This window comes from Rhea americana, unplaced genomic scaffold (assembly GCF_003343005.1).
Source record: "Rhea americana isolate MKP2758 unplaced genomic scaffold, rheAme1 scaffold_96, whole genome shotgun sequence".
In the NCBI taxonomy this organism is placed as follows: domain Eukaryota; kingdom Metazoa; phylum Chordata; class Aves; order Rheiformes; family Rheidae; genus Rhea; species Rhea americana.
The window spans coordinates 628,215-641,436 of NW_028187155.1; the positions used below are offsets into that span (position 1 = coordinate 628,215).

The following is a 13,222-nucleotide window of genomic DNA, read 5'->3' on the forward strand; positions in this document are numbered from 1 at the left end:
CCCCCCCGTCCACTTCCGGGTCAGAGGCGGGCTACGGGCTGCGGCAGGGCCCAGAAGGCCTCAGGTGCGAAGCGCTCGCTCTCAACCGGGCAAGGTGGGCGCAGCCCCTGCACGGCTGTAGGGGGAGGCCAGGGCAGGACCCCCCCACACACACACGCTCCCTGCCCCACAGCCCAGGCCGGAACCCTCGGCAGCGCCGGTGACATGGGGCAGGCTGCGTGGATGAGCAGGATGGTGCTGGGACACAGTGGGGGCACGTCCTGGGGCATGGAGGAGGGAGGGCTGAGCAGCAGGCAGGAGACCAGGCCTGTAAGGGAGCTGGTGGGCTGGCCGCAGGGTCCCGAGGGTGGAAGGGAGCCTGCCTTGCGCCTGCCCAGACTGCCACCAGCAGGCAGCTGGCCGGAGAGCTCGGGCTTGGCTCGCAGCCCCCCTCTGTTAGTGGCAGTAGGGAATGGCTCCCGGCCCTCACAGGGCCAAGGCGCCATGGGGAGAGGGAAAGCGCTGGCTGGCACCGCAGCAGAGAGCAAAGCCAGACCTTCCCACCAGCCTGCAAAGSCATCCCCGGTTGTTGCAGAGTGCCCTTGCCAGCCAGTGCCAGCTGAAGTCTCTGGCACGGTTTTGGTCCAGCTCACGGCCAGCGCTCCTGCTGCAGACAAAATTTCAAGTCAGAACAGCAAAAAAAAGCATAGTTTTAGCTGATTTAAGATTAGAAAGAAGTGAAACTGGTGATTTAGGTCCTTGGAGACCCTCAGAGCTTTGAGGGCATCTGTGCCTTCAAAGGCAGCATGAGAAAGTCCAGGTCATGGGTCCAGAGCTATGTGGCCTCACCTTCACTGCAAAGGAGAGCAGGACAAGCTCTCATGCTCCTGTTTCCTGAGCCATTGGCTTTCCCACTCCCCTAGCACTGGAGGCCAGGCACAAGGCAACCTGTTGAATCCTCCAGCCCATCCACACTACATCTTCCAAGCAAATGACAGACACAGTTTTGAGTGGCAGTGGCCTGATCTCTGCTGGGAAAAGTCAGGCTTCGCATCGGAGGGTGACATTAAAACAAGCAACGGGACTCCGGGAATTTTACTGCCTTCTCTGTCTGTGGCTGCAGACCTCCCACAGGGGTTTGTAGCAGAGTCATATTCAGGGTCTGGCTTGCTGGGAATAGAAGGTTTGGTCATCCTACTGTTTTCTGCAAACTCAGCTGGGTTTGCCAAAGAATTTCAGCCTGAAGAAAAATTGAGGCGCAAGAAACTAGCCTCATGGCACCACTGCTGGGAAAGGAATTAACCCCTTTCGAGCTCTTTGCCTGGGGCAGCCCCTCAGGATATGGGGGAAGGGTTTGAAGGGGTCTTGAGCTGACATCTGCAAGCAAGGCTCCAGCAGGGAAGGAGTGCTATGTTCAGCCTTTTCTTCAGCAGAAATGTAGGTCTCAGCAGCTGTCTGTGCTGCACCTTCACTTGAGGACAAGAAGATGCCTGCTCTGTGGTGCCCCACAGGGAGCAGGTCCATGCCCTCAGCACCTGACGTCCACCACCTGTAGAGGCCACAAGGCTCTCTGTGATGCCTGCTTAAGAGTGTGGCATCACTTGTGACTGCCAGTCCTGTTCCTCCTAGACACACTTACCTCGAGACCCTCCTGCCAGCTGGCACTGCTAAGCCCTCCCTGAAGCCACATGGAGAAAGCTGGAGATGGAAAGACTGGAGGTGAAGCTCCCCACAGCAGCCAAACTCCACCAGGCTCCCCCCATGCGAAGCCACCCACAGAGCCCCAAAGGGCAGCTCCCAGCTGTGGTTGCCTTGCTGGAGCCAGGGATGTTTCAATCTTGGGGAAATCAGTCTCCACTGGCTCAAAAGTTCACTTGTAAATACAGTAGGAACAAAAGGAGGCTAAGAGCACTATCTGTGGTCATCTCATGTCCCTCTCCATGCGGATTTATTCTGGTCTCATCTGCAGCTTTGACAGGATCTCAGAGCCCTGCGAGCTTGATGGGAAACTTCTGGGGTTAGCTTTGCTGGTGTGAGTTGAGCATCTTGCTGCTGCGCAGCTTCAGCAGACAAGATCTCTGTAGGCTTTCTCTAGTGGACGCATCCCAGAGGAGTCATGGGTCACAGCCCCTGAACCCTAAAGGGTCTCTCACAGCATGCACAGCTTCTCCCTGGTGGTTGCCCTGCTTGTGGAGGCTGTGAGGTTTCCCAGCCTACTGCTCTGGCTCTAGCCTTTGGGTCGGTCAAAGGAGCTGTCCTGAGTGCAGCACATGGGTTTTCCYTTGGGAACGAAGGCAAGGACACCACAGACCTACCTTCAAAAGCACAGTCAGATCTCCCTAATCACTGGAGTCTCCCTGGCAAAGGCACTGTGTCTTGCTCACATGAACTGTGCAGAGACAGAGGGCTAAGCCTGTGGTCCTGTTTGCCTGCACCACTGCCACTGTTGGGCTGAAAGATGGGCCCAGCCTATCAATTGACCTCACTCTGGCAGCTTTGACTATCTCCAGGAGGGGAACAAGGGCTCAGCTGAGGGCACATCTGCCTTCTCCATGGCACAGCTGAGAAACAGCAGCCCCCACACCAGGCACACAGGGAACAGCAGCCTCCACGCAAGCCAGACAGTAAGAGAACAAGCGGTGGCCCTCCCTGTGAGCAGAGCTGCCAGTTGCACAGCAGCTGGTCCCCCCAGCACCAAGGATGGATGTGCCATTCCCAGCCAAAGCAGGCTTCTGGGGGGAATGCAACTGTGTGGGCTCACCCTTTCAGTGGAAAGGTGCGTGCTCTTTCCCCTCCTCCCACTCTTCCAGCCACCACCTAAGATAAGCAATTGGCATGTATTCTGCAGAGATGCAGCAGTTGCACATCCCCAGCCATACCAGTCTGGCCCATGCTGTCCCTTTGGGCTGCCGTCCCAACAAGGAAATGTGAGGAACTTGCCCACGTAGGAGAGCCAGAGATGGGACAGGGAGGACCCCAGAGCCCCCAGCCTCACCGCCCCCACTTGCTGCACAAGCCAAGTGGGAACAGGCAGCTCCTCTTGCCTCCCCTCACAGCTGAGTCACRCTGTCTCTCTGCTCTTCCTCACCCCCATGGGGGTGCAGCCAAGCCCGTAGCTTGGCCAGGCTCCCTTGTGCACCAGGTGGTACCACCAGCTGCAAGGGCTTCAGCACTCCATGTTCGTTCCACTGGAGATGACAGATCAGGGCGGGGGGAGCAGGGGGATTCAGTGTTTGTTAGCGTCTCTGCCTACATTCACGCCTGCAGTTGAGTGGTGATATCATGCTTGGTGGGAGGGATGTGGCTGCATGGCTGGATACCTCCATCATCCTCACCCCTTGCCTCCAGCTGGGCCCGTGTTGCCCAAGGAGCCAGGCACAGCTCCTGCAGATTTGCAGTGGGTTGCCCAGCTTCCCTCTCCCAGCAGTGGCTGTGAGAGCCTGTAAATTTGGCTTAGTCCATGGGGTAGGGGCTGTGTCTGTGCCCCATCTTGTGGGGTGCCACATCATTTGCCCAGAGGGACAAGAGACAGCACAAGTGTGTGTTGCCCTCCCAGGGCCCTGTAGGCCCACAACAGATCCCTGTGCGGCACATACCCTCCCTTCACACCTTTTGAAATAGAGCACAGGCAAACATGGCAGTGTCGGACACTAATGCAGGATCTCACCAAATCAAATCCCTCCCAGGCAGGTGGGGAAGGGCTGAGCTGCTTCAGTCTCACCTTCCATGTTATTTTCCATCCACATGGTCTTCATGGCTGTGGAGCAAAGAGGAGCACTCACYTCCTTGCCGTTCTCACGACCCTCAAAGCAGCTCATGAGCTTTCTGGAAGGGAGCAGGTCCGTGGGTAGATTTTTTCCCCTGCACTCTCCTTCCCCAGGGTCCTGTAGCAGCAAGCCCAGCCTAGTGTCCTGGCTTGCTTTCCCATAGCACAGGATTATCTCACCATCTTCCCCCAGGCAGTGACTGGAAGCTGCTACCAACGTTCATGGCTGGAACATGTTGCAGCACCTCAGCTGAGACAAGAGCTTCATGGGGCTCATTGGATGGAAGCGCCCTGCTTACGAAGACTTTGGCTCTTCTGCTGCTTGTGGTTTTGCTGAGGAGCAAGGGCCCACCCTGAGCTCGTTTACATCAGTGTTAATCAAGAGTGACTGGCCAAGTGGATGGAGCTGCACCAAGATGACTAAAAGAGGGGAACCCTGTATGACAGCAGAGCAGTTCCTCTTACAAGTCCATCTACCTCCAGCATCCTACAWAGTGGATACAGATACTACAGATCCAAAAGTCTCCCCTTCAGATCCCAATGTCATCTTTCATTGATACTAAATGATACAGTGGGGGGCTTTGCTTGCCTCTYTCTGGTGTCAGAGGCTAGACCCACACAACTTGAGGATATGCTCAAAGGCAGAGCAGGACCTGGCTGCGGGTTTGCTCTTGAGCCTCTGAGCACCCTCGAAAATGTTTGGATTACAGCATTTCCCAAAGAGTTATGCCAGAGTCTCTCACTTTGACATTGCTCAGGTACGGGGAGCAATCTGAGACCTTGACCTAAGGAAACAAAGCATGCTCCAGGGGTAGAGGAGAGGGAGATAGATTTATTATCACAAATAAGTCAAAAAAATCTCTCTCCATGACAGATACCTATCTACTAGTTGTGTCACAACAAATGTGGTCTTGCCCCACCTGTCCTTCAGCTTCTCCAGTTTTCTCCTGAGCCCTCCATACCTCTGGGTTGGGAAATATACCACAAAAGATCAGAACTGATGCGTTCCCATCTCCTTTAGACAAAATATCGCCTGGAGGAACACCAGCAGCTCTCCCCTGGGCAGGGGGAGACACCTGACCTAGCTGTTTGTCCAGCAAAGGGAAAGAAGAACCAGACCCCACCAGGGAAAAACAAACAGGCCCGGAAAGAGGTGAAGGAGACAGTGGAGGAAAGAGATGGGATGCTGGGGCAGGGTGGCAGGGCAGCAGGTTCAATGCCTTGCTGCCTTCTGCTCTGCCTGGGATCTCCTGAATTTTTCTCCTGGATATCTTCAAAACTCTTCCCCTGAAATCCTCCCTGGTTTTAGCTGCTCAAATCTCCTTATAGTGTGGCCCTTGGTTTCCTTTAGTCTCTCTCCCCAGAGCCAACAATGGGCCGAGCCTCCCAGCGGTGCTCCAAGCAATTTTGGGAGAGAAAGCTCTCAGCTCCCATGGTGACGGGGCACATGGAGCACACAGACCATGTCCCAGGAGCCAGTTCTCACTAGGGCTGGGTGGTGGGTTGCTGCTGCACCCGCGGGGCTGGGGAGCTGCCCTGCACTTGTCTGAGTTGTGAGGCCTGAGGGAAGCTCCCAGGGGCCGAGAGAAGGGACAGGCGGTGGGCGGTGGGTTCAAGCCTTGTCTGATGCTCACAGGGAGGCAGACGAGGCACCTTTGAGGCCACAGACCTCACCGCCACACCAGCCCCAGCCTTGCAACCCACCCGGCAACCTCATCGCACACCCCCCAAGTCATCACCACCCCATCCGCCGCCGCGGAGGCCCATACGGGGAGGGGACGCCGCGGGGCGGCCGGCGGGCACAGCGAGCAGAGGGGACGCGGCGGCGAGCGCTCCGGCGGCGAGCGCGCGGCCGGGGGACGGGCAGCGCGCGTCCCCGCCGGGCGAGCGGGGGCAGCCGCCGGCCCCGCTGCTTGCTGGCAGGCGCAGCGGTGAATGAACGCGTAACTTATCAGTATTACCTCATGCGAAAGCCCTGCGCCTGTGTATCTCAAGCAAACAGGGGCCATTATACGCGAGCGGGCTCGCATTGTTATTCCGTCTGGTCGCGAAAGGTTAGGGCTGTGGAGGCCCGCACGTCCACACGGGCGGACGCGCGGGGCGGCAGGCAGCGCCGCCGCGCTTCCCGGCCGTTCCCAGGCCGGGCCAAGGCCCGAGCAGGCCCCATCAGTCAGCCGCCTCGCGAGGCTGCAGCGCCGCCTCCACCCGCCTCGGCGGCCGCGGCGGCGCACGGCAGGGCCGCCGCCTTCCCTCGCCTTCCCCTCGCGCTCGCCGCCGCCGGAGTCCACTCGCGCCTGGTGGCCGCGCTAGCCCCCGTCAAAAGAAAAGACGGGAAGGCCAACTTCGGCCTCGACGGGAGCGCGAGCTGCAGAGGACCTGTTCCCGGGGGACTCGGCCACCGGCGTCCCCGGGACACCACGGATTTGGCTCCCGGCAAAGCACTTTTCTCGCACAGGTCCCTCACGTCCCGCTTGGCCCCGGGGTGCTCTGAGGAACAGCTGGGGAAACCCAAAGGCTTCGCCCCAGAGGAACCRTGCCAAAAGGGGCTTCCCACCACCTTGTGCCTGGTTCCTGGGAAATCATCTCGCAGGGGGAACCGGGGAATTTCAGGACCTGMCAGGAGGAAGAGCCGGCAAGGAGCTGTTTCTTCAAAAGCGAGAGCCTTTCCTGCAGCCGAGCCAGGCGTCAGAGGCTCCTGCCAAGCCGGGAGCCGCGGGGCGAGTGAAGGCCTGCTCGCCCATCCTGGATGCCTACGCAGCACATGATGGCACAGACCCTCCCCGGGCCTACGTGGGGTGGCAAGGCACGGCATAGGAGGGACCACGCCACGGCGGGATCCCCCATGGGCACAGACTGTCCCCAGCTGGCCTGCAGGCTCCTTCCCTGGGTGCTCTGCAGAAGGGACGCATCCCTCCAGCCTCCATTCCTCCTCTGGGGGGACAAACATGGTGGTGATAACCTGTCCTTTGGCCTTTYTGGACTATCATCTCTTCGAGCAATAGCTCTTGCAACAGGGATGTTCAGTGTCAAAATGACAGGCCTGGGCTGATATTGGGGTCTCCAGGAAGGTGAGATGGTGCCAGATCCCCATTTGGGGGAGAAACCGTCTGGGAAAGGGGGGACAAGGAGGAAGGACAGAGCATTTAGCTTGGAAAATCCCAATGACCTGCTCCTACTTTAGCTAAAGAGCCAAAGCTGCTGACAGCTGGAGGCGATGCAATTCATATCTTCCGTGGACTGACACAGAGCAAGACTCACAACATGTACTCACCAGTGAATTGTAATTGCTTAATTTTCTCTACGTTCAACAAAAGTCTAAAAAGTCATGTTCCCACTCCAGCCAACCCAGTGAGGCAACTCAGCCTGGAGTGCTGCCACCTCAGCTCAGCTCCAAGGAAAAGAAATACCCAGAAATCAGGAGGAGGCTGGAGCATCCCAGGTAGCCCAGACAAAATRCCATGGGCCACAGCATCAGCTGGAAGATGGGAGCTCAGGAAGGCATGAGGAGAAGCCCTCCATGGGACTCCCTTGATATGAGCAGCTCCACCACCTCCCACTAGCCCAGGAGAATCTATTGGCATCAGCACAATCACCACTACAGGGCTCCCTTGCAAGAAATGAACTTTAGTAGGTTGTTTTTTAGGCCCTGCTTCTCTAAGCCCCCTAAACAAGCCCCTGGAGGTAAAAGTGTCAGTGCCACTGAGCAGCATCAGCCCAGATGTCTCTGTCCCCTGCCAAGAGGCCTTCACCCTGCTAGCAAAGGCCCTGAGTGCCTCTTCCTGGGGCTTTCTCCCTTCCTCCTAGCCATGCTGCCCTGGGGTGGTGGGGAGGGTCAGGGATGTTCTCCCTGTCTCCCTGGCCTTGCTGCCATGGCAGGCAACATGGCTGCAGCTCCATTTCCAGTCTGGTCCATCAGGGCAACCCCACAGGGCCTCTTGCCCATCATGGTCCCCGTTTGGGAACAGGGGATGTCAGACACGTGTGTGTCCTGGACCTATGCCTTCTTCTAGACCCAAAAGGAGACTGGGGAAAATGTAAAATCATTTATTGCTTCCTGTAATACCTCATGCAGCAGAAACATCCAAAACAAACACCAGGGATGTTCAAACAGGCCAAAAGCTGCCATCAGCATTTCAGTTGTAGAGACCTGGGCTCATAGGTGAAGCAGGGCACCCCACACCACATAACCCAGGAGCACCACACCCTGGTGAGCTGGGCAATGCTGTCCCACTCACCATCAGTCAGGTGCCCAGGTCCAGGGCTCCTGACAGCCATATCTGAGCACTCTACCCGGCCTTCCTGCCCTTAGGATGGGAGCAGMCAGCCAGCCGGGGGCAATAAGGTTATTCCACTGAAAAGCACACTGAAGAGGCTCTTCCCGAGGTGCATCCGCCTGCCGCGTCTTGCCTAGGCAGTGGAACCAGATGGATCAGTTACACCTTGTGTCACCTTGCTCACTGCCTCCTCTGCCACTGCCATATGTGGTGGGGGCTGCTCATTTGCTCCTGTAGCTGAGACTGAAATCCCCATGCAGAACCACTTTGCGTTGAGCCCGCTATCATCAGACACATAGAAAGGTGCTGTAAAAGCAAAACAGGACAAAATTTGAAAAACAAACTTTTAGGGATAAAAATCTTTTATCTCCTTTCCCCTACAGCAGTTAATCCTCTCCCTACCRCTGCTGGCACCTGTCTGCTCTCAAAGAGCACAATCAGAGGCAGAGGGCAGTTCCTGGCCCCCCAGTCCCCTGCCCCACTGAGATCCCTCAATGTATGTTCCTTCCCATCTAGTCCCACCCTAATGGGGTTTATAGTAGAAAAGCTACTGCTATGTAACCTCAGACCCTGAACAGTGTTGTCCTGGCAAAGACCAATGCATACTGTGTTCCTGCGGGCTGGTACTTGGTGTCAGTGCCAGAGGGGARCTAACCTCTGCCTCCTTGTGCCTGCTCCGTTCCCCATCACTGCCTGCCTGCAGGCCAGGTTTGCAGTTCCTTTCTTTTCCTCATGATTCCCTGGGCACATCTGGGCACACATCTAGGGCAAAACCCATTCACTGATGTCCAGGAGATTTCAGGAAATGGCAAATACAYGGTGGAGACTAGCAGCCTCATAGATGAAAATTGCTTCGCATGAAGATTAGCCCCCTTGGCTGGCCCTGTTCAAGGCAGGTATGGAGCAATGCAGGCAGGATGGGCAGAGCAGCAACGTTGCAAGACTTTGTTCCGAAGACATCATTATTAGCACCTCTGAGCTTTGGGACAGTGCTCGGATCTGCTTAACTGTCAGCTTTCAACATTGGCCATCACTTGCAAGAAAAGGTCTGCTGTTCTAGTGTCTCTATCATGTTCACGCATCATTTTGATGTTCGTTTATGCAAAGGAACAAATGGTCTTAATATGTGGCATCAGCTAGAAATCTTCATGTTACAGTTATCTTCCACTCCAGTATGAACCACCCTTTGGCCCACAGGCAGCAGAAGGAACATAAATCTGGGCAGTGATTTTCCCAAATCAACATACAAATATACTCCCTAACGAAGAACAAGCAGGGAGGAAAAAAAAAAGAAGAAGAAAAAAAAAGAGGATCGGTGTCTGCTGCTGCTATGACACAGTACTCTCTGGGCTAGAGTCCATGTTTCTGTCCTRCTTTTAAACAGGTCAAGGTGGGAAGACCTTAGTCAGGTTTTAAACCTTCTTGGGAGTCATCCTCAGGAACATGCCTGAAACTTGGTCCTTAACTTTAGCACAGAGAGCTGGAGTCCCAGTGCGGCCCAGTAAGATCCACCCACACTGCCAAGGATCGCTCACCCCTTCCTTGTGATCAAAGGTTTCTGCAGAAAGTCCTCATGCTGTTTTCACAATTAGTCTGATGACCCATCTCCTCCCACCCTCCAGATCATACTGGCACCGGTCATAGTTGGATGACTCCCCCTCAGTCCCCAGGCGCGTGTACCTGTGCACTCTCTCAAACGCGCGCACGGCTGTTCTCACTTCCCAGGCTGTAGACACTGATAGTCCAGCCCAATGGAGCCCCCTTCTCAGGGATTTACCCTATTTCAGTGAGACTTACCAGTCAGTATTTCCCAATTTTTAGCCCTACAGCACTGATGTTTTCTACTTGAAGGCAGTTTGCAGCACTTGCAGCTTGCCATCCTACCCTGRGAGCAGTACTCTCCAGAGCAGGACGGGGAGATGCATCCTGGTTTTGGGTGATACCTACCAAGCCATCCCAGCAAGGGCCATCAGAYGCCAGGTTAACCCTGCTGTTTCTCAGGGTCAGAAAAGCCCTGTGAACCCTGCTCTCCTCGACACCTCTCAGCTCTGTTTGGGTCCCCGGATGCAACACGGAGGGGTAGATCCCTGTGCAGGTGCCCTGCAGAGGAGCCGGCCAGTTTCCGTCCATCCGCTCTCTGGTGGTGGAGGCAGAGAGGCTCCTCCAGAGAGTGACATCTGCCCRAAGGAACCCCAGAAATGCTGTGCCAGATCCCCCTTGCTCTCCACAACTACAGAGGAGCCCAGGGGAGGTCAGTAATGMATGCAGCCCCCTCGGTGGCATGGTCCCATCCACTTCTCCGTGTGCGGGTACTTCTACGTGTGAGCTGAAGCTGCCACTTCTCAGCCTGGCAAGCCGTGGGCTAGCAGGGGCACATCCCTTCAAGGGTTAAAAGCTTTCAGSCCCCCCCATGCCACAGAGCAAGAGAGTCACCAGCTATTAACCCCTTCCCACCTGCCCCTTCTCCCCTCTGAGTTTCTGTCACCGTGAAACAGCTCTGGTGGATTYGATCTGGTTTTAGTTAAGGAAATGGCTTTGTGTGCGCTGCGTCTCCCGACTCCAGCAAATTTCAGCAGAAAAGGCAGGGTAATTTGAATAACAACACTAATTGGATTTATAAAGAACAGTTTCTCCCCCCCCCCCCAAACTGAGGCTCCGCACAGTGTGACAAAGAAAACACGCTAATGAAAACCACGCTCATAAAAGCCCCAGATGAGTGCGCGGAGCGAGCCTCATGTGGGCCGGCGCTGGCTGAGACCTAACCATGCTGCGGTATTTGTGGCGATGCTCTAATCCTCCAGGGAGGAGCTGCCAGAGCAGCGCCGAAGCCGGCTCCCTACCCCACATCCCCACAGTTTCCAGGGGGCTTGTAGCAAGCAACTCTCGGCACAGCCCTTTCTTTCTGAGCTGTGCCGAGATAGTTCCCCTTCGCRCTCGCACCTTGTCTCCTTCCCTTTCTCGGGTTGCCCCTGGGAGAAGCCCCGGGGCATGGCTGTCCTCAGCATCGGCGCCTGGGAGCCGGYGCGGGCTGGTTGGCCTCAGGACCCTGTCCCACCCGGCTGGCCACAGAGCTGCCCCTGCCGCTGGTGACATCCAGGCCCCTCGCGGTGCCATCGGCAGGTTGCAGAGGTCCCCGGCTCRGCTCTCCCCTGCACCCCTTTCCTCCACACAAACTCTGAAATGGGGCAGTGCTGCAGAGCACTTGAAAAGCCACCCCTCCTTCCACCCCCAAAAGCTGCGTTGTAGATCCCGGGCTGCGCTTTGCGGGCAGGAGAGCTCAGCCCARGGAAGAAGTGAGGGGGGCCTCTTTCTGCTCTTCGCGTGCGCCCATGGTTACCTGGTGCTCAGGGTTGGCTATATATTAACTCCATCGCCTTAATCTGCCTACACACAGACAAATGCCCAAGCCCAACTTTGCACTCCAAAAAGCCCAAATTGTCTCCACCTGGCAGGCACAATGGAAAAACCACCGAGACCTTCTCTTTCCAGCTCCTGTTCACATGGAGCTAAAAAGATGATCTTCTTCAAAGTGTCCCGTGCCCAGTGCCTGGGCTGTGGAGCAAGAAACATCTCCCTGCTCCCAAGCAGGGACACCCCAGACCCTCAAAGAGCCCCACAGCCCCAGTAGGGYCAGCTCCCACCAGCCCTTCCCTCCGAGGGGGTTGGCAAGCAGCAGATCTCAGAAAGACCAAGAAAGGGCAGCTCCTGCCAGGGGAAGGGACCAGTCTGGAGGTGCCCCCAGAGAGAGCGGGGAGAGCAGAGACTGTTCCCCTAGTCCCAGGAAAGGGATTTGGGGAGACCTCTGCTTAAACTGACTGGGGCAATCCACCCACRGATGCTTCTGCAAGGAGCCAGGGAGATGTCTTTCTTCTGGACTGGTCCCAGAAACAGCAACCCCTCTGTCTGGGGTGCTAAGGATGGTGCTGAGCTCCCTCAGCGCTGCCTGGAAAAAAGCAAGCGGAGCCCCAGAGCTGCCCCTTCCCCGGTGCAAGGCACTCTGGCGGCGGCACAAATCCTGCCCTGCCGGGTGCTGAATCGGGAAGGGGCGAGTGCACAGGTGAGCCCTTGGCCATGTCCCCAGAGCCCATGCAAGCTGCTGGGGTTAGCTCAGGGACCGAATCCTTCTCCCTCACCCAGCTGCCAGCTTCGGCAACAGGTGGGAGCACTTGAGACCACACTGCCACGGCGGGCACAGCCCTGGCACGGGTTTGGCCCTTGGGCTCCTGTCCCCAGCAGGACATGTGGCACTGAGCGTGCCCCACGAAGGGAGACCAGCAGGAGCTGTGAAGACCCCATCTCCAGGTCCAGAGGGAACCTCCAGAGCCCTGATCCCTGCCGGGAGACCGAGGGACCGGGTCTCCCCCTGGAAGCTGAGGGATTCACCCGTGTGCCCCGAAGCAGTGCCACTGCCCCCGGCATCCTGCACCCCAGGACCCAAAGACACTGCCGGGGAGGGCAGTGCCCCCCCCCACCCCACACAAACAGGGACTTGGGATGGAAGCTGGGGGGATGGATGGGCACTTTCTGGTTTAATCCTGGATGTCAAAAAAGTGCATTTGGCACTCATTTCTGTCTTTGGGACTCTAACCCCCTCATCCGYGCTAAGACCCCCCCAACCTCAGGCTGGCCCGTATTCTTCACTGRGGGGGGGGTCACTGGGGATAGTGGCGGGGGGGGCGAGGGGGCAGAGGAGCCATGGGGCACCTCAGCCAGGCAAAGGGAGGGCAGACAGMTTGCAGAGGGGCCCGGGGGCTGGGGTGGGGGGGGTCAGCCAAATGCCCCCCTCTTTCTAATTTTTTTTCCCCCCCAACTTGCCAACCCGCTTGCCTCGGGCTGATGTGTCATTTGTTCCTGCCAGGGGAGAGCGGACCCCCCCCCTTTAAATTCCTGCTATTGTGCAGTGGGAGGCCGGGTTGGACCTGGTTGTTTAGATGACATCACCGAGCAGGTTGGGTTATAAAATGAATGAAGCAGAAAGCCCAAGTTCACTAGCTCGGCACTTCGCAGGCGGCAGGAGGGACCTCCGGGCTCCGCTCTGAACTTTGCCTGGCCGCCGGTCCCGGGCTCTCGCGGGGCTCCCCTCCGCTCCCCGCTGCCCCAGCGGCCCCCCGCTCGCCCTGCCTCGCAGGATGCAGATCTCACCCTTGCTGGCTGGTGGACTTTTACTCGYGCTGCTCTCCGTGAGGCTGGAGGCGAAGCCGGC

The 13,222-nt window shown here is 57.2% G+C and overlaps 1 protein-coding gene across 1 annotated transcript in view; it reads right to left on the reverse strand.

Moving 5' to 3' along the window:
- Positions 1-7,780: 7,780 nt before the first annotated feature.
- The window catches only part of COPS7B (COP9 signalosome subunit 7B), a 33,827-nt gene continuing 28,385 nt past the window's right edge, over positions 7,781-13,222 (reverse strand). Inside the window, exon 7 of the mRNA XM_085325118.1 lies at positions 7,781-8,325. Within this exon, the coding sequence (XP_085181244.1) occupies positions 8,200-8,325 (126 nt within the window). The 3' untranslated portion in view covers positions 7,781-8,199. The remainder of the gene's footprint in view (positions 8,326-13,222) is intronic.